Raw genomic sequence first — 16,173 nt, 5'->3', positions numbered from 1 at the left:
GGACCTCGTGGTGGTGATGGGCTCGCGAACTTCATGGTAAGTTGGGTTAGCAGCTTCTGCTGCTCATCCAGCAATTTTTGTTGCTGCATGAGCCTCTCCACCAGGGCCTTCTGTCCTGCTGTAAGCTCTTGGATGGCATTTACTTGGTTGCTCTCCACCAACACCTCCTTGGCCGCTGCATGGCGATGTGCTCCTCTATCTGTGTCTTCCGAGCTACGATAGGCCTCTTGCCTCACCTCGTTGAAGGTCTTCTCGGGATGTTCTCTGATATAGCGCTTGAGATCCCTGCGCAACAGGTTGTCACGCAAGTTCTCAACGAATGTGTCTCTGAGGTTCTGGTCCTTGTTTTCCAGGGCTCCTACGTGTACTCTGGTTATGTGCTCCGCCATTGACATCAGGGCATGGGCAAAGTCCTGGATGGGCTCCCTGTCACCTTGTTTTCTGGCGAAAAACCTCTGGAGAAGCTGGGTCTTGGTGAGCTTCTCCCCGAAGACGTCTCTTAGAATCCTGAAGAAGCCATCCGGGTCTGTCCAGTCATCCACAGGCCTTAGTCGAACTTCATCTCGAGCCGCACCTTCTAAGCTATGGTACAGGAAATCCACCGCCTCTTGACCAGTTAACTTCTGGGCAGCCACAGACCTCTGTGCATCTGCTATCCAGTCTTCAAGCACTTTGTCGTCTCTGCCACCAGCATACTTTCTCAGCTTCTTCTCCCTTGGCACTGTCACTTGTACCACTGGTGCAGGAACAGGTTGGGCAGGGGGTCCTCCTTCAGCCTGCATGCCATCCAGCTGTGCCTTGAGTGCAGCCAATTGCTCTGTGAGTGCAGCCACAGCTTCTTCTGCCATGATTTCAGTCTCGTTCCCGTTGGTAAATAATCAGTAACTACTAATGTCAACTTTCTTGCAATCCCACTTCTGACACCAAAAATGTACGTACGGAAATTATTTCTTGCTTACGCATTTTCCACGCAAACAGTTAACTAAAGAATTACATTCCTATGTGTACACGAGGCATTCCTAATTAAAAATATAGATTTATGACTAAATAATTACTGTCCAAAATAGTGTCTTTTGACTCTGTCACACTTTGTATATAAATCCTTAATTTATTTTATTCCTGTGAAGCCCAAAGGGTGGCTAATGTGCTTATTTCACATTACTTTTTGTGACTATAATTTATATTTTGGGGTGTTTGGGTATTTCTTTCTCCCTTTACTACTGATATTTTGATCATAAACTACAAAGTAATGTATGGAGCGATGTTTGATGTTGAGTGTATATGACATCACTGCTTGGTGGCAGCCAAGACAGGAGGTACAATAATAGAGTCTTTTCCTTCTGGGAAACTGAATTATTTCTCATTCAGATTCAATTGTTCCTTCCTCCAACAATGGCTGCCATCATGTGATGGTGCAAAGCTTCTATCCACCAGAAACATACATACATGTTATCAAAAACTGCTGTCGTTTCTGGCACTTGTTTCTTGGGTGGTAGGCTGTGTTGTTTTCTACGTACATGCATCAGTAAGGCTTCTCTTGTTGTGAATGGACAGCCACAACCACAGTGGAAAACCTGGCCACATTTACTCTCATGTCTTTTACATGCTGCCAACAAACCAAATCCTCGACTGCACTTGTCACAAGTGTATTGTTTTTCTGCATGCACTGTCATGTAATGCTGTGTTGAATAAAACAAAACACAAAAAATGATGAAATGAATATGTGCTGGTATTAAAATAAACAAATTTATAAATTAGTGACAAGAATGATGGCTGAATGAATGGATGGGTCGGTAGATAAATGGATAGATTGATGGATGGAAGGATGGTTGGATGGACAGATTAATGAATGGAATGAGAAAGAATAGGATCAATGATATTATAGCATGAACGCATTAATAAACATATTGAGCAAATAACTTTCCAAAAACTCAGCTTGACGAGTTACCAAACCTTAAAAGACAAGTCAAATTGAAAGACAAATTCAAGTCGAACACATTTGTTAATGCAGTTTATTTGTTAATGCAGATTACCAAATTGGCAAGACTAAGTCCTGTTATGTGAGAGCGGCAAAAATCAAAACGATAAAAAAAAAAGAGAGTAAATGACAACAATCCATACCTGCTTAACTTGACCAAGCCTCGGAAAAGGTTTCTTGCTGGACTTACCCCGCGAACAATCCAAAACTGGGCAGTAAAAATGCTTCTTGGTACACTTCCTTTTCTCAGAGTTTCTCGTAAAGAGTGCTTTTTCTTCCTCACTTTCTGTGATATTATGAGTCTTTACCACATGCATTCGAAGAGAAGCTTTATTACACAATATTTTAGAGCAGCCTTTCACAGGACAAGGAACTGCAGTCTCAATACTGGTTAAAATTTCAACCGCAGGACATATTTCTTCAACATCGTCCGCCATCTTGAAAATATTTATTTTTTGATTTTTCCACAGGAAGCCCAAGTTATGTGTTTTGGTATGTTAAAAAAATTATGTTAGCACAATAATGTTTATCAGCTGAATCGTACGTTTTCATTTTTTTCCTGGTTGACAGAACGAGCTGTTCAGTCTTTGCACCATTTCAAAAAGATAATGAGATTAAAAGAAAAAAATGAAAGATTCTTGTAAAACAAAGTTGCATCATAGCTTTTGGTTACCACTCTCTTCAAGGCACTCGCGGTCAATATGGCGGACGTCAAGCAGTTTAAAACTCCAAAAAGAAGATTGGTATTTGAGAAGAATTCCTTGGAAGATACTAAACAAAGACACGAAAAACAGATAACAGAGCATTATTTCAACCATTCTGTAAGTGTTGGTGTTTTTCCCACAATAATATCAAGGAAGGCGTAGTGGTGCGTTGCACTAGCCTCTCCACCTCAGTCTTCAGTTCGATTCGAGGGTTTTTTCTCTGCTTTCTACAGCTTTCCTCACTCCGCAAAACACCCAAGGTATCCATTTCAATCTGTGAGTCACCTACTATGTCACTACTTACAAGTTTAGATCAACACAGAGGATGTTTCAGCGTTAAATAAAAAATTAATGCAAACATAGTTAATATGTTATTATTAACTATTAACTATGATGCAAATTAATAAGTTTTTCAAGCGTTTACCTTCTTTCTCTTCTTGATGTGTAGGTTTCTCTAGTTATTCCAGGATGTGCCATTGGAACAGTAAAGCATTATTTCAGAGAACATTTACCATCGCTGGATGAATTTTGTGTTGCAGTTTTGCCACTGCATGTTTTTATAGAAAAGGAATTTATTGAGAAGTTTATAAGACAAGGTGAGCTTACACATTGTATTATTAATATCATGATAAGGAGGTTACATCCTCTGGGAAGTCCATATTTGTACATATCCATCCATTATTCCCATTCTTCATTCGTTCATTCATTTATTCATCCATCAATCCATTCATCCATCCATTCATCCATACGTCTGTCCATCCGTTCGTCTGTCCCTCCATCTGTCCGTTAATAACTAAGATATGCTTAAGCACTGATGTCAAGTAAGTACAAGATACACTTATCTAATAATTTTCTCTATTCATAACTTCTAGGAAATTTTTATGCCTTGAGCAGGAAAACCAAACTAGACACTGAAAATTGTGTTGCAGTACTACCAACAGGTAATATAAGGGAAATAAATTCCTGAGAGCAAAGGGATTTTATTGTTCTGCCATCTAACCACAGGCTGTCCAGGGTGTATTATTTGGGCACCTGTAGGTGATGGTGCAAATTAAGCCTCTATACTACTATTGATAAGGTGCATGGATATAATACGAGAGCAGCAACAAAAAAGTCTTTTTATTTACCCAAGGCTAGAACTAATTATGGAATATTTAACATACGATTTCAAGGACCTAAAATCTGGAATTCTATTGATGAATCATTTAAGAAATTGTCTCTTTATCAATTTAAGAAAAAGCTGAAAATTGATTTAATTTCTAAATATTAAGATCAAGTTTTAATACTTTTACAAATTAACTTAAATATACTGTAAAGACTGATGATGCTCTTGTGTGTTGCGTGTGCACGTGTATTTGCATAGTTTTTATGTCTTTTTTGTCACTTTTTCAATCATATTGACTTTTTTGCCTATGTGTTTATACGGTGTGTTATTATGCTCATTATTATAATTGTAAATAGCAGAAATCCCGACCCTAAATGTAATGACTTTTAATTAAGAATATGTAAACCGACTTCCAAGCATTTTTAGCTTTCTAGTTATTTTTGGAAGTTGGTACCCCTCAATCTGTTTAACATAAATAACGTATCAAATTAGAAAATAATGTTATAATGGGTACAAATAAAAGTTCTTCTATACTGCTGTATCATGTGATATCTACACAATTTGTGATTGGCTAAAATTGAATGTACAATTGTGTACTCGCTTGTACTTAATTGCTGTGTGGAAAAAAAGTACTCACTAGTTCATTGGAGTGCTTTCAGGGATAGTGGAGAATGAACTAGTTTTAAAGCTTATATAACCAAACAAAAACAAACTGTTGTTGAACATTTTGATGGTTTTTGAATGTCTGATGACCAAGAAATGGTGGACATCAGGGCTAAAAATAACAGCTGGTCAGTAGCCAGTCATATGCTGACTGGCCAAATTAGTTTTACATAGGTCATACCTAATTACTGGCTCAATTAGTTACTCAGGTCAAAATGACTGCCAATTTTGGAAAGACATTTTCTAGCAGGGACATATATCTGCTGAGGTGCTATAAGTCAGTCTGTTTTATTTCTAACATGCTTAGGTATTTTGTTGTTATCATTGGATAAAGACACATACGAAGAGCTTGGACTGGTCGGAAAGCAGTCAATATTCCAGAACAAATTAAGATTTAGTAAGTAGTACTATTTTACCCCTGGATCCGCACTGTTTATATAACTTAGAAATCTGCAGTGGATTATTACTGATAGTGCAACATGCAAAAGTAGGTGCAGGCAGAGTTGGTTTGTGAGCAGCCTTCACCCAGGGGGGGGTTTAGCGATTTTACTCTGGAACAGCTAGGGTATATAAAATCGCGCTCGCTCTGGGACAGGGTATATGAAATACTCTCTCCTCTCTGGAAAAGGGTATCTATTTTCTCAATACAGGAACTGGGTATGGTTTTCAGCGATCTTGCTCTGGAACAGGGTATGAATTTCAGCAATTTTACTCTGGAACAGGGTCAGGGTTCAGAGGGCTCAGCGGCACATCCCAACCCTAAACGGGCAAGAGTACCCCCTGGCAGCCTTCAGAGCTAGAGGTCCATTATTCCATCCTCAGGATACTTGTTTGTTTTGACTTTTCTCTGTTCTGTATAGCTTTAGATTTAAATACCATTAGTATAAATACACAGGTTGGTGATCATTGAAAATCTCGCACGCTGATTGGTTGAGAAACTCAGATTATCACACGATAATTACCTCCAGTGATAAAAATGGTGGCCAGCTGCTTCATTGTTTAAAAATGTGTCTTTTATCTTCTTTTTTTTCTTTTTTTGAAAGAATCACCTGTGTATTTATACTAAAACAATTATTCACCTCAGGCTCAGTGAATATCGGGAATTAGCATATACCAACTTGTGTACTTCCTAAGAACACGCATGCTCATTGGTTAATTGGAGGTGAATATTGTATGATATTCACCTCTGAATCTTGGAATATTGAGTCAGCAACAAAATGGCATCTACCAGCAATCATTTTGCTACAATTTCAAATGAGGAAATTGAAAAAATGAAAGTAAATGCCATTCCTATCAATACTAAAAAGGCAACGAAGTATGGCCTAAAAGTTTTGCTAAAAGTTTTGCATGAATTTGTCATGCAAACTGCAAGTTTCTGTTTGTTTGTTTTTATTGAATTGTTGTATATAAAAATAAGTTACTCTGTACACAAGTTGGTACAGGAAAACAATTATTCGCCTCAGGCTAAGCGAATATGGAGAATATTTACCTCGCTGCTCAAAGACTTGCGTCTCAGTAAAATTAATATTCCCCGATATTCACTTCACCTTCGGCGAATAATTGCTAATAATAACCTCAACTTATCTTTATACTGGTATTTATTTTCTGACACTGAAGCTTAATTATTAACTATTAACTAATCCATGATCAAGTTATTGACATAACCTCTAGTAGGTAATGCTTTTATTGTATCTTTTTTATTAATTTTTGATAGTCGTTGAAATTGATTTAAAATCACCATCGTTCCATCCTGGGAAAAATCTTTATGAGAGGGTAAGATGGTGCTTAAAAGAGCATTTGGACTTGGAATTTGAATTTGTCTTCACTTGGACAGATACAGGTAAGTGAACAAGGAAGGTAGTCTGTTAATCTATCAGTAGAACTGCTGCCACCTAGTAGGTGACGACAACCGTGACCAAGAATTATTTATCATTAAAATTGCCATGTCTCCTGAAAACATTTGTCTGTGAAACGTGATCTTGGGTCAAGCCCTGAGATTTATCCACTGGGCCAGGTTGTACGAAGGGTGAATAGGGCTATCCAATGGTTAAATCCTTATCCATTGATAAGTCGATGCTGTTAGCCAATGAATTTATCCACTCTGGATATAAGATTTATCCATCAGATAGCGTTATCCATCCTTCATACAACCAGGCCCTGGAGTGTACAGATGCTAACTCACATGTTATCTTACTACCTTATCCAATTCTTTCTAGACAACAAACTAGACATCAAGGATATCCAATCCCACTTCAGGTTATATAAATGCTGTCCATTTAAAAATAAAGAAGATATAAGATCTCTAAGTAATGCAAGAATACCAGTTGTAAACTCTCAGGAAACACAGTTAACAGACAAAGATAACGACAACATAAGCTGTGCTGGTGCTAGTGGTTTCTATGAATGGCTTGGTAGCATTCACTGTGATATTGAGTGGTAAGTTTGAGAACTTTGTTAAATGTGGTAGTTGTGTTTGAATTAGTATATTAAGGAAATCGACCTCTTTTATTACCTTGGGTGTAATTTTGTCCCATTTCAGACTACTCCTCATTTCCTAGAGTATTATTTCTTTGTTTAATGGTTGCACATTTAGAAGACACCTGAATTTTGGTGAAAAAAAAATTAAGCAAAGAATCTTATTTTCAAGTTTTGACATATGAAATGGGAAACCATTTATTTATTTACACCCAATCAATTGTGGTAAAGAGTTCGTATATTATTGTGCAGCCAATGGGCCAGCCCCTAGCCAATATTGACAAGAGTGTATCATTCACACTGAAAGGATTACCCCGTGTAACTAAAAATTATTTTGTAACTCCAGAAATTATCCCTACCCCACCCACATAATTTTTTTTTTTTGATATCCCCACCCCACCCCCCAGAAATTCCAATTATCTCTCATACAAACTCTGTAATTTCGTTCTTTCTCTGTACACCCACACCGCGGAAATTCCAAATCCCTCTTACAGGGGGGGGGGGGTGGTTATGGATAATTGGGTATGGATAATTTCTGGAACTAAGCATTTTTATATATTTACCTCTATGGATATTAACACATTGCCAGTGTTGAAGATGTGGTTAACATAGCAAGGGGGGGGGGGGGGAGGAGGGATCCAGGGGGGCTACTAGACCCCTCGCCTTTTACACAAATAAAATAATAATGATTTGAAAACATTAATCCAGATAAACTTTCAACTTGGTAAACATCATCTAAACAACCTTCATCTAGATATACTTAATTCCTGTCAATAGACCATGGCCATTTTCCAATTATTATTCTTTTGTTTGCCCCTACAGCAAAAGATTATCAAAGGGGATTAATTTTATTGACTTGCACGCCATAAACCATTTCAGACAATTAAATTTTTGTTCATTATTTGATTATCTTTTTATCTAGTTCATCGGGATCACCAGACAGTTATGTGTCAACATTTACCTGTCCAAATCCTTCAACAGTCTCTAAAGAAATGGTAAAATGTCAATGGACAGGTTTTATAACACCACAAAGAATCCTCAATTTACTAGAAGCATCAAGGTATGTCTGCAAAAGGAATATTAATGACATACAGAGCATTTTCACGTGACATCACAGCTGCCATCTTGGCGTACCAAAACAATACATTTTCTACCCTTGGGGAATTGGACTCTATTTTTATGCTAAAACTGTGCAGGAAGTTTCTATTGTTTGGTACACTAATGTGGCTTGTCATTTGAGTGAAAATGCTCTATACTCAATTATAGTCACCAAAAACCTACAAATCTGAGATTGCTGAGGATCATTAGAATAACTAAACTTTCATTTCAAACAAGGTAAGCTTTTGATTCAAACTGAGGTCTGAAAATCCATCAATGCTTGTGACACGGTTGAAACATGTAAATTATATCTACCCATAATCCTCGATGGTCTCAGCTTTGGTAGTTTTCTAGTGACTAACGTTATTGAAATAAGTATATAGGACAATGTTCACACCATTGGGATACCTGTGGAATTCATAACACAGGTAGCCCACCTATCAGGGACTGAAAGTTTTAAAAACTTTGTAAACCTTGTCTAAGATTTTGGAATTCAACGCCAAATTTCATTCCCTAGAGAATAATTGCATTTGTTTCTGATAATGCAAGAGGAACTAGACTTGGTCTTGAAAAAAACATAATTTACATTAAAAGAAATGGGGGCAGCAGAATCAACTTATCAAATGACAAGCAAAGTTTGTTGTGATGCAAAGGAACTACTTTTTGTGATGTGAGGTCTGCGTTGTTCAAACCACAGGGATTCCAGCTATCTGGGGGGTTAAGGGGGCCATCATTTCTTTAAGCAACACTTGGGAGAGGGTGCTATCAATATGGATAATAATTTCTGAAACTACTCAGTGCCCAACAAAATTGCTGCACACCATTTGCACACTAAGTCACACGATTATTTATCACAACCTTTACATCATTCCTTAAGCGTCGCCTGAAAAGCCACCCTGGATAGCTCTAAATGTGTTTTACACACCATTTGCACACTATGTCACACGATTGTTTATCACAACCTTTAGATCATTCCTTCAGTGTTCACCTGAAAAGCCACCCTGGATAGCTCTAAATGTGTGGGGTTTTGCCGACACCCCTGTTAGTTGGCTCAAGAATGAGCATGGCTTCCACTATGAAGGAGACAACATGTACACTATGATCATCTTCCCCAGTGACATATACTGGTGCTACATGGCTCTTGGTAGCAACGATGTATGCTCATAAACTTTGTAAATAAAATAAAGGCATTCTCAAATCTTGAATCTGGTTATAAATTTTAGCTAATCAAATTTCATCACTACCTGTAAAATCCTGGTTATGATGATATGCCTTTCAGTTATGATCCCTCCCACTTATAAGTTCACTAATCTCCTAACGCAAATGTCTTTCCAATCATAAGCCCTCCCAATTGCCCTATTTCAATGACGTCACATCGAGACAATCTATATATTGTTTAAATGCAAAGGATCATGATTGTCGGAGGGGGTCAAATCAACGCAATTTCACCGAAAATTGTTCTAAAACCCGTATCAATCTGCGAAGAGAAGTAGAATAGCCAGCAAATGCTCAGAATATCTTTTAGTACATATTAACACATATTATTTAACTGTTTCGCTAGGAGCAAATTTTGCTGAATTTTCTATTGGATTTGGCGATTCTATCCCCCACATAAACAAGCAGTGACGCCATAGTGAAATAGGGCAATTACTTAAATGTCTACTTACACAAATATTCCAACCCCCTCTCCCCCCATCACAATTATAAGCCCTCCCATTTTTTGGGTGCCTACATTGCTTTTAAAACATCTGTTCAGTCATTAAAATGCAAAGTCATAATAATTAATTTAAAAAACTATAATAATTAATTTTATTTTAGTAACAGTATTAATCATTTCTTTAATAACTAGACTAAGAGTAATTTACATGTCAATCAATCAAAAATTAAAAAGTATAAAAATTTTAATGAAGTATTTTAAGACTTCAGCTTAGAACAGTCCTTAAATTTTTTTACTTTTAACCACAAATAATAATTGTTAATTTCTCGCATGCTGATTGGCTATTTTTTGCAATCGATAAGAGGACAGACAAATAAGCCGATGTCAACAAGTGCCCTTTTTTTGGTTGTTTTGATCACTAAAAAACGTTGAAAAAATGCTTGTTAGTGAATTTTTTGTGGTAAACAAAATTGAGGTCCCTTTTCTATGGTCTACTCTGACTAACTTATCGAACATGCAATGGCGTCAGTATATGATCTCGCTGCACTCATGGTTCCACTAGAGTTTGGATCATATGCTGACATCATTCCATATTTGACAAGAGTACAGACCATAGGAAAGGGACCTTGATTTGCAATTAAAATTCATTACAGGGTAACAATGAAGTACATGTGTAATGGAGCATTATCAAGTGACATTGCAGCAACCATGTTGGTGCTGTACCAAAATCTATACATTTTCTATACTCCAGGAATTGAACTCTATTTTATGCAAAAACTATGCAGAACGTTTTTGTTCTTCAACATGGCTGTCTTCTCATGTGAGTGAAAACGCTGTAGATTGTGCATTTATAGTCATAATGAAATAGGGCAATATTGATTGTTGATTGCTGTTACAGTGAAAATTACTGTATATGGCGACCCACTATTTCAAAACTTTGGTTGGATTTTGTTTTTTCCTCTAGCTGCCAATCATCTTTGTGGGCGGGACATGAGCAAATAAATATACCTATCACTCAGCTTCGCCTCTTCACTAGTTCTCCAAGTGATTTAGAGCTGAGATACTTTCAAGGAGTCCATTTCCCTAGGTCTTTTCCTGTCCTTTAAGATGAAATGATTTCTTTGCTGTGAATGTATGGTGGACAGATGTGAAGGAAGAGGGACATCTGCAGCTCCTGTTTTGCCAAGATTCTTGATTCCTTCAATCACACTTGGGCCCTCGAACTTGACTGTGCATTTAAAGGGGTTTTTGGTGATGTCTTGTTCTTTTGATCCCTTAAATCTAGTCTCCATCTGCAGAGAAAAAGAGAAAACAAATGAAAATTTTTTTTGTATGATTCTCCCCCCCCCCCCCCCCCCAAGAATCTTGTCAAAGTGCCTGTTCATATCTCTGGTTTCTGTAATGAAGTGATTAACACAGTTTTTGTGCTGAGGTAACCACTTAAAATTAAAGGACTATTCAAGGAGTATACAAGGACCCAAAAATGAATTTTCAAGGAATATGTTCAGCTGACTATGCCAAGGTTTTACGTGGTGGTTGCACAATCTTTCTGACTAGATCTAAGCAAAAATTCAAGTAGTTTTCAAGGAGTTTAGTTAAAATCGTAAAATTCAAGAGCTTTTCAAGTGCCCTTGAAAACGTGAATTAAATTCAAGGAGTTTTCAAGGAATTTAAGAAGTAGCACGAACCCTGTTAACACTGTTGGACAGACTGTTAATGATATCAATAATGGTACGGATACTCATTATGAGTCTATGAATAGCTAACTTATGAGGCTAGATGGTTATCAAAAACAGCTGCAGCAGTACATGCATGAAAACTTACGGTAAATTTTACTTTCTCCAAAACAGGTTGATCACATGAACCAAAAGCATTCTTCATCCATTTGTCTTTTTCCCCAATTTCTTCTTTATTTTCTTCTGTTATTTCAGACTCAACGATTACTTTTTCACCTTAATTTGTAAAAGAAGTTGAAATAAAATGGGTAAACCCTAGGCTACATGTATGCTGGGGTGGAGGGGTACTCACCCGGGGGAGGGAGGTACTCAAGCATTGCCTGTTTAGGGTAGGGATGTGCCGCTGAGCCCTGACCCTGTTCCAGAGTAAAATCACTGAAATTCATACCCTGTTCCAGAGCAAGATCGCTGAAAACCATACCCTGTGCCGGTATTGCAAAAATAGATACCCTGTTCCAGAGAGAAGAGAGCGTGATTTCATAATTACCCTGTCCCAGAGCGAGAGCGATTTTATATACCCTGTTCCAGAGTAGAATCGCTGAAAACCATACCCCGTTTGGCGGCACGTACCTGTATAGAAAATATAGGGGAGTACTCCCCCCTCCCCCTGGGGTACTCAAACCCATTTCGGATAGAGTGAAAAATCCATACCCTATTCAAGACAAATAAGAAATTGTATACCCTATATAAGGCACATCCGGACCCAGTGTTATAGGAATTTCAGATGCTTCACAAATTTTCTTTTTCTTTGAATTTTTATTCTCTCATGAGAAGAGTAAGACAATTGGTGCTAATTAACTGAACAAAAGAAAGTGTGTAAGGGAGTCTGGTAGTAGAGGTCAATAATGCCATCGTGCAAACGTCCTATTCAATTTAATGCTGGTTTTCAAGTCACTCCATAATGTAAGGTTACAGCAAATTAAAATATTTACCAGAATGTCTCCTCTTTCGTCTTGCAGAGTTTTCTTGACATAGAGGATTGGAATCCATTTTCTTTAGCCTGAATTCACTGAAATAACCCTTAGAATAGCAAGAATGAACCAATTGAACATAATAAATGTAATGTGTAGTTCCTGAAAATGTCCACATCCCCGCCATGGAGGTGTAATTTGTAAAAGGACCCCCCTACCCCCAGTAATTTTGTTCTTTCTCTGACCCTCCTTTTCAGAATTTCCAATTTCCTCTGTGAGTGAGGTATGAATATTTTCTGGAACTACACAATCATACATGTAGCAAAGGCTAACAAGGTTGTTATATATGGACTTTCTAATATCTTCTCTAATATATACCAATAAAATTGTATATTTCAAACATTTTTATTTATTAAAATGATTAGTTATATGGATATTGAATGGAATGGAAGGATGGATGAGTGAATGGATGGGTGGAATAACTGAATGAACGTGAATGGATGAATGGATGAGTAAATGGGAGGAGATGAATGACTAGATGGATGGATGTATGGATGGGTGGATGAATGGGAGGGTTGAATAATTAAATGGACATGGATAGATGAATGGATAGGATGGTTAAACAGGTGGAGATGAATGGGTAGATAAATGGGAAGATGGATGGATGGGTGGAATGAATAATTGGATAGATGAATGGTTGGGAGGGTTAAATGGGCGGATATGAGTTGTTGGAAGGATGGGTTCAAACAAAAATGCTAACCTGGCTCTTTTTGTTCAGCAACAAATCTGCCAAGGACTGGACATCTTTTCCTGATAATTTCTGTTGCTTAAGTTCCGTACAACCAAGAACATCAGTTACAGCCTGTCAAATGTAAAATTATCACAGTTATGATGCACTGTGTGTTAATTACATTTAGAGAGTGTTTGCATTACTGACTCAAGCATGAAGCCTGAGAAAATGCTTTGTCCAGTAACAATTCGTTCAGTTCAATTATGTTGGAGAGATGCAAAACTGCAATATGCATAAAATTAGCCTCATTAGCATCATTGATGATCTAACCTTACTGACCCGACAATATTTCAATTTTCAATTTACTGTAAACAGAAATATATATATTCCCATCACAATAAAGACCCAATGAAATTGCTAAAAGACTCCAAGTCTTGCTCAATATTTTCTCAATCTGTTCTTCGGTACTGTAAAATATTATGTTGAGCTATGCTTTCCTGCCATAACTTTGGAATGTTGTCATAAATCCATAAACAGCAGACAAGTATCCCGGGTGGGGGGGGGGGGGGTACACTTACCCATTTAGGGTAGAGATGTGCCGCTGAGCCCTGACCCTGTTTCAGAGTAAAATCACTGAAATTCATACCCTGTTCCAGAGCATGATTGCTGAAAATTATAACCTGTTCTGGTATTGCGAAAATGGATACCCTGTTCCAGAGGGGAGAGAGCGTGATTTCATATACCCTGTCCCAGAGCGAGCGCGATTTTATATACCCTGTTCCAGAGTAGAATTGCTGAAAACCATATCCCTGTTTGGCAGCACGTACCTGTATAGCGAATATAAGTATATGTATATGTTTACTATTAAGTATTAATACTATGTTTACTATTATAATAAAAGCCATGGACTTTACATAGCCCACACTTAACTGATGAAAACATCAATTACAATGCTGTGCTCTATAACAGCAGCAACCTATGGATAAATTGAATCACTGTAAAAAGCTTTGTGAAACTGACGTTTCCAACGACGGACTAACGTTCCGAAAAGCAGTTTTCACAAAGCTTTTTACGGTTGATTCAATTTATCCACAAGTTCCTGCTGTTATATTCAGAACACTGATGCATTCCATGCTAGTACTCTACTAGTTATCACTGCTTTAGAGTATATGCAGTATATATCTTCAAATCTGATATCTAGGAATATCAACCAAAGCAAAGAATTATTGACAGACCTGAGACTTTGACTCCCTGTAAGATGTACTGCTTGTAAGCTGCTTTCATCTTCGTTACCAATAATGTAGGGTTAGAGGGGATAGTAGACAAGACTCTACCTTATCCTTAAATGTGGATTGTGAAGTTTTATTTTCTAAGAACGCCAGATGGATCCACAGTGCATTGTTGTAAAGCTGGACACAAACATCCTGCATCAGACAATAATTACAAACGTTTAGAAAAACAATAGAAGTGGGGGTAATATACATTATTGGGAATCAATGGAATGCCACTGTCCTTCAAATCTGGTAACTTCTCCCTGGTTTGATTCCTGGACTCAGCATCACACATGAGTATACAGTTTAATAAGTCTTTTGCAACAACAGGTCGTTGTGACCCTACCCCCCATAAAAAGAGACGTTTGTGTCAAAGTTGAACACCAAAATGGAGCATTACCACATTAAAGTATAGCTGTAGTTTTTGAGCAGATTTGGGTTTCAAAGTTCTTGGGATCTGTTAATCCACTGCCTCTAGCTCTCTCAGGATCTATAAACAACGGGGATATTTGGATATTTTTGAAATTAAATATTTAAGATAATCATGGAAGCAAGGCTGGTTCTAGCTGCTTAATTACTACAATTTTCATAAACATGCAACCTCTGTGTCTCCGAGTTGCATGCTGAAATTTGTTTTTTTTGCTGCCGCCAGTCAAAAATATGAAAGGGTAACGACTGATACGGTTTGATTGATGGCGGGTGAAAACTCAAATTTCTGCATGCAGCTGGAGACACAGAGTTTGCATGTTTTCTTGCAATTAAACCTCTATTAAAGGGGTTGAACTGTCATTTCATTTAGTCTAGAGAGCTCTGGAGCCTCTTTTTAATTTTGTTACCTATGTATGTGGCAAAGATTCCGAATCTGAGTCAATCCCTTTGAGAATGCAATGATGAGGTCAATAAATTCGTATACGAAAGAAAGATTATTAGGAAAATGTTATGCCCAAGGTTAGAGGTCTGTTGAATTGATGCATAGAAACCTCAAATAACATACCAAACCCTGACAATAAAAAGACATCCCATTCCTTGGTTTTAGGCGTGGGTAAGAAGTGGTGATCTGAAATAAGATAATTAATACAAGTATATCAGCAATGATTTAGCATGCTCAATCAATCAAAGCTCAATACAATCAATCAAACACATCAATTAAAGTCTTGAGCAGTGGGTCCATATGCATAACAAGATAAAAGGTTAAAAAAACTAGGGTGGTTCAGAGTGAAATTATTAGAGTTACAAAATGGAAGGTACTTTTATGTCACATAACAATATGAAAAGCCAGGTGTAAAACAGATCAGAATATTGGTATAGGGGAATGGTGATTTGCATGCCCAACTGATCCAAAAGAACCATTAGACCAAATGGACTCTAAACATCACATATGACTAAGAAAGAAAAGCTTCGTTGGTTGCAGTGCAGTCTCCGGGCTGGTTGTGGGGTTCGGGTTTGATTCTGGCTCATTACAAAATCGAGAGGTGTCAAACCGGCTCTTAAAATTGTGGGATTGTGAATCCCTATGGGTGGATCGACTACGTGAAATGACCGGTCCCGTCTCAATAAAATTTTAGACAGAAAGAACCACGGAGTATATGCAACAAACCTGGCTGTGGCCACTCTCAGGTGGTAGAGCAAGTTTGAGGCCGGCTTGAAGTATCGTACCCAAGCTATGGTGAATGAGGCCTCAAAAAAGGGGGCATTAAACCAGTAAGTCCAATGGTACTGAATTGAGTGCTGGACATGCAGAAAGCATAAACAGGAAAGAAATGTGGTCACACTATCATGGGAAACATGAACAAAAAAACCAAGATCGTCACTCGGACTCCAAGCTTTTTCCTTCTTTCTCCTCTC

The 16,173-nt window shown here is 37.7% G+C and overlaps 3 protein-coding genes across 5 annotated transcripts; 1 reads left to right on the top strand and 2 right to left on the bottom strand.

Annotated features, from left to right (window-relative positions):
- Positions 1-1,370: 1,370 nt before the first annotated feature.
- Positions 1,371-2,415, bottom strand: LOC148909516 (ATM interactor-like). Its single transcript, XM_089034161.1, has 2 exons — positions 2,122-2,415; positions 1,371-1,679 (listed from the first exon to the last, which is right to left on the bottom strand). The coding sequence occupies exons 1-2, from the start codon at positions 2,413-2,415 to the stop codon at positions 1,371-1,373; spliced, it is 603 nt and encodes a 200-aa protein (XP_088890287.1).
- A 250-nt stretch (positions 2,416-2,665) lies between these two features.
- On the top strand, positions 2,666-9,228 carry LOC116307637 (ribonuclease P protein subunit p40). 2 transcript variants are annotated; one of them, XM_031717910.2, is made up of 8 exons: positions 2,666-2,799; positions 3,131-3,278; positions 3,555-3,623; positions 4,758-4,847; positions 6,165-6,290; positions 6,667-6,886; positions 7,848-7,985; positions 8,992-9,228. In XM_031717910.2, exons 1-8 carry the CDS (start codon positions 2,680-2,682, stop codon positions 9,188-9,190), a joined length of 1,110 nt encoding a protein of 369 aa, XP_031573770.2. In that variant the 5' UTR covers positions 2,666-2,679; the 3' UTR covers positions 9,191-9,228. The 2 variants fall into 2 exon arrangements, with proteins under 2 accessions (XP_031573770.2, XP_031573771.2); XM_031717911.2 differs by lacking the exon at positions 4,758-4,847.
- Positions 9,229-9,969: 741 nt separating this feature from the next.
- On the bottom strand, positions 9,970-13,593 carry LOC148909515 (centromere protein N-like). Of its 2 annotated transcripts, XM_089033506.1 has the most exons (4): positions 13,088-13,593; positions 12,349-12,436; positions 11,505-11,632; positions 9,970-10,972 (listed from the first exon to the last, which is right to left on the bottom strand). In XM_089033506.1, exons 2-4 carry the CDS (start codon positions 12,404-12,406, stop codon positions 10,730-10,732), a joined length of 429 nt encoding a protein of 142 aa, XP_088889632.1. In that variant the 5' UTR covers positions 12,407-12,436; positions 13,088-13,593; the 3' UTR covers positions 9,970-10,729. The 2 variants fall into 2 exon arrangements, with proteins under 2 accessions (XP_088889632.1, XP_088889631.1); XM_089033505.1 differs by lacking the exon at positions 13,088-13,593 and having other exon boundaries at positions 12,349-12,669.
- Between the last annotated feature and the right edge of the window lie 2,580 nt (positions 13,594-16,173).

The sequence above is a fragment of the Actinia tenebrosa genome, unplaced genomic scaffold (genome assembly GCF_029948245.1).
Source record: "Actinia tenebrosa isolate PJP-AT-01 unplaced genomic scaffold, QUT_ActTen_1.0 PGA_scaffold2__45_contigs__length_23673736, whole genome shotgun sequence".
Classification (NCBI taxonomy): Eukaryota; Metazoa; Cnidaria; class Anthozoa; order Actiniaria; family Actiniidae; genus Actinia; species Actinia tenebrosa.
Note: the sequence above shows the minus strand (reverse complement) of the source record. Positions and strands in the feature narration are given on the sequence as shown.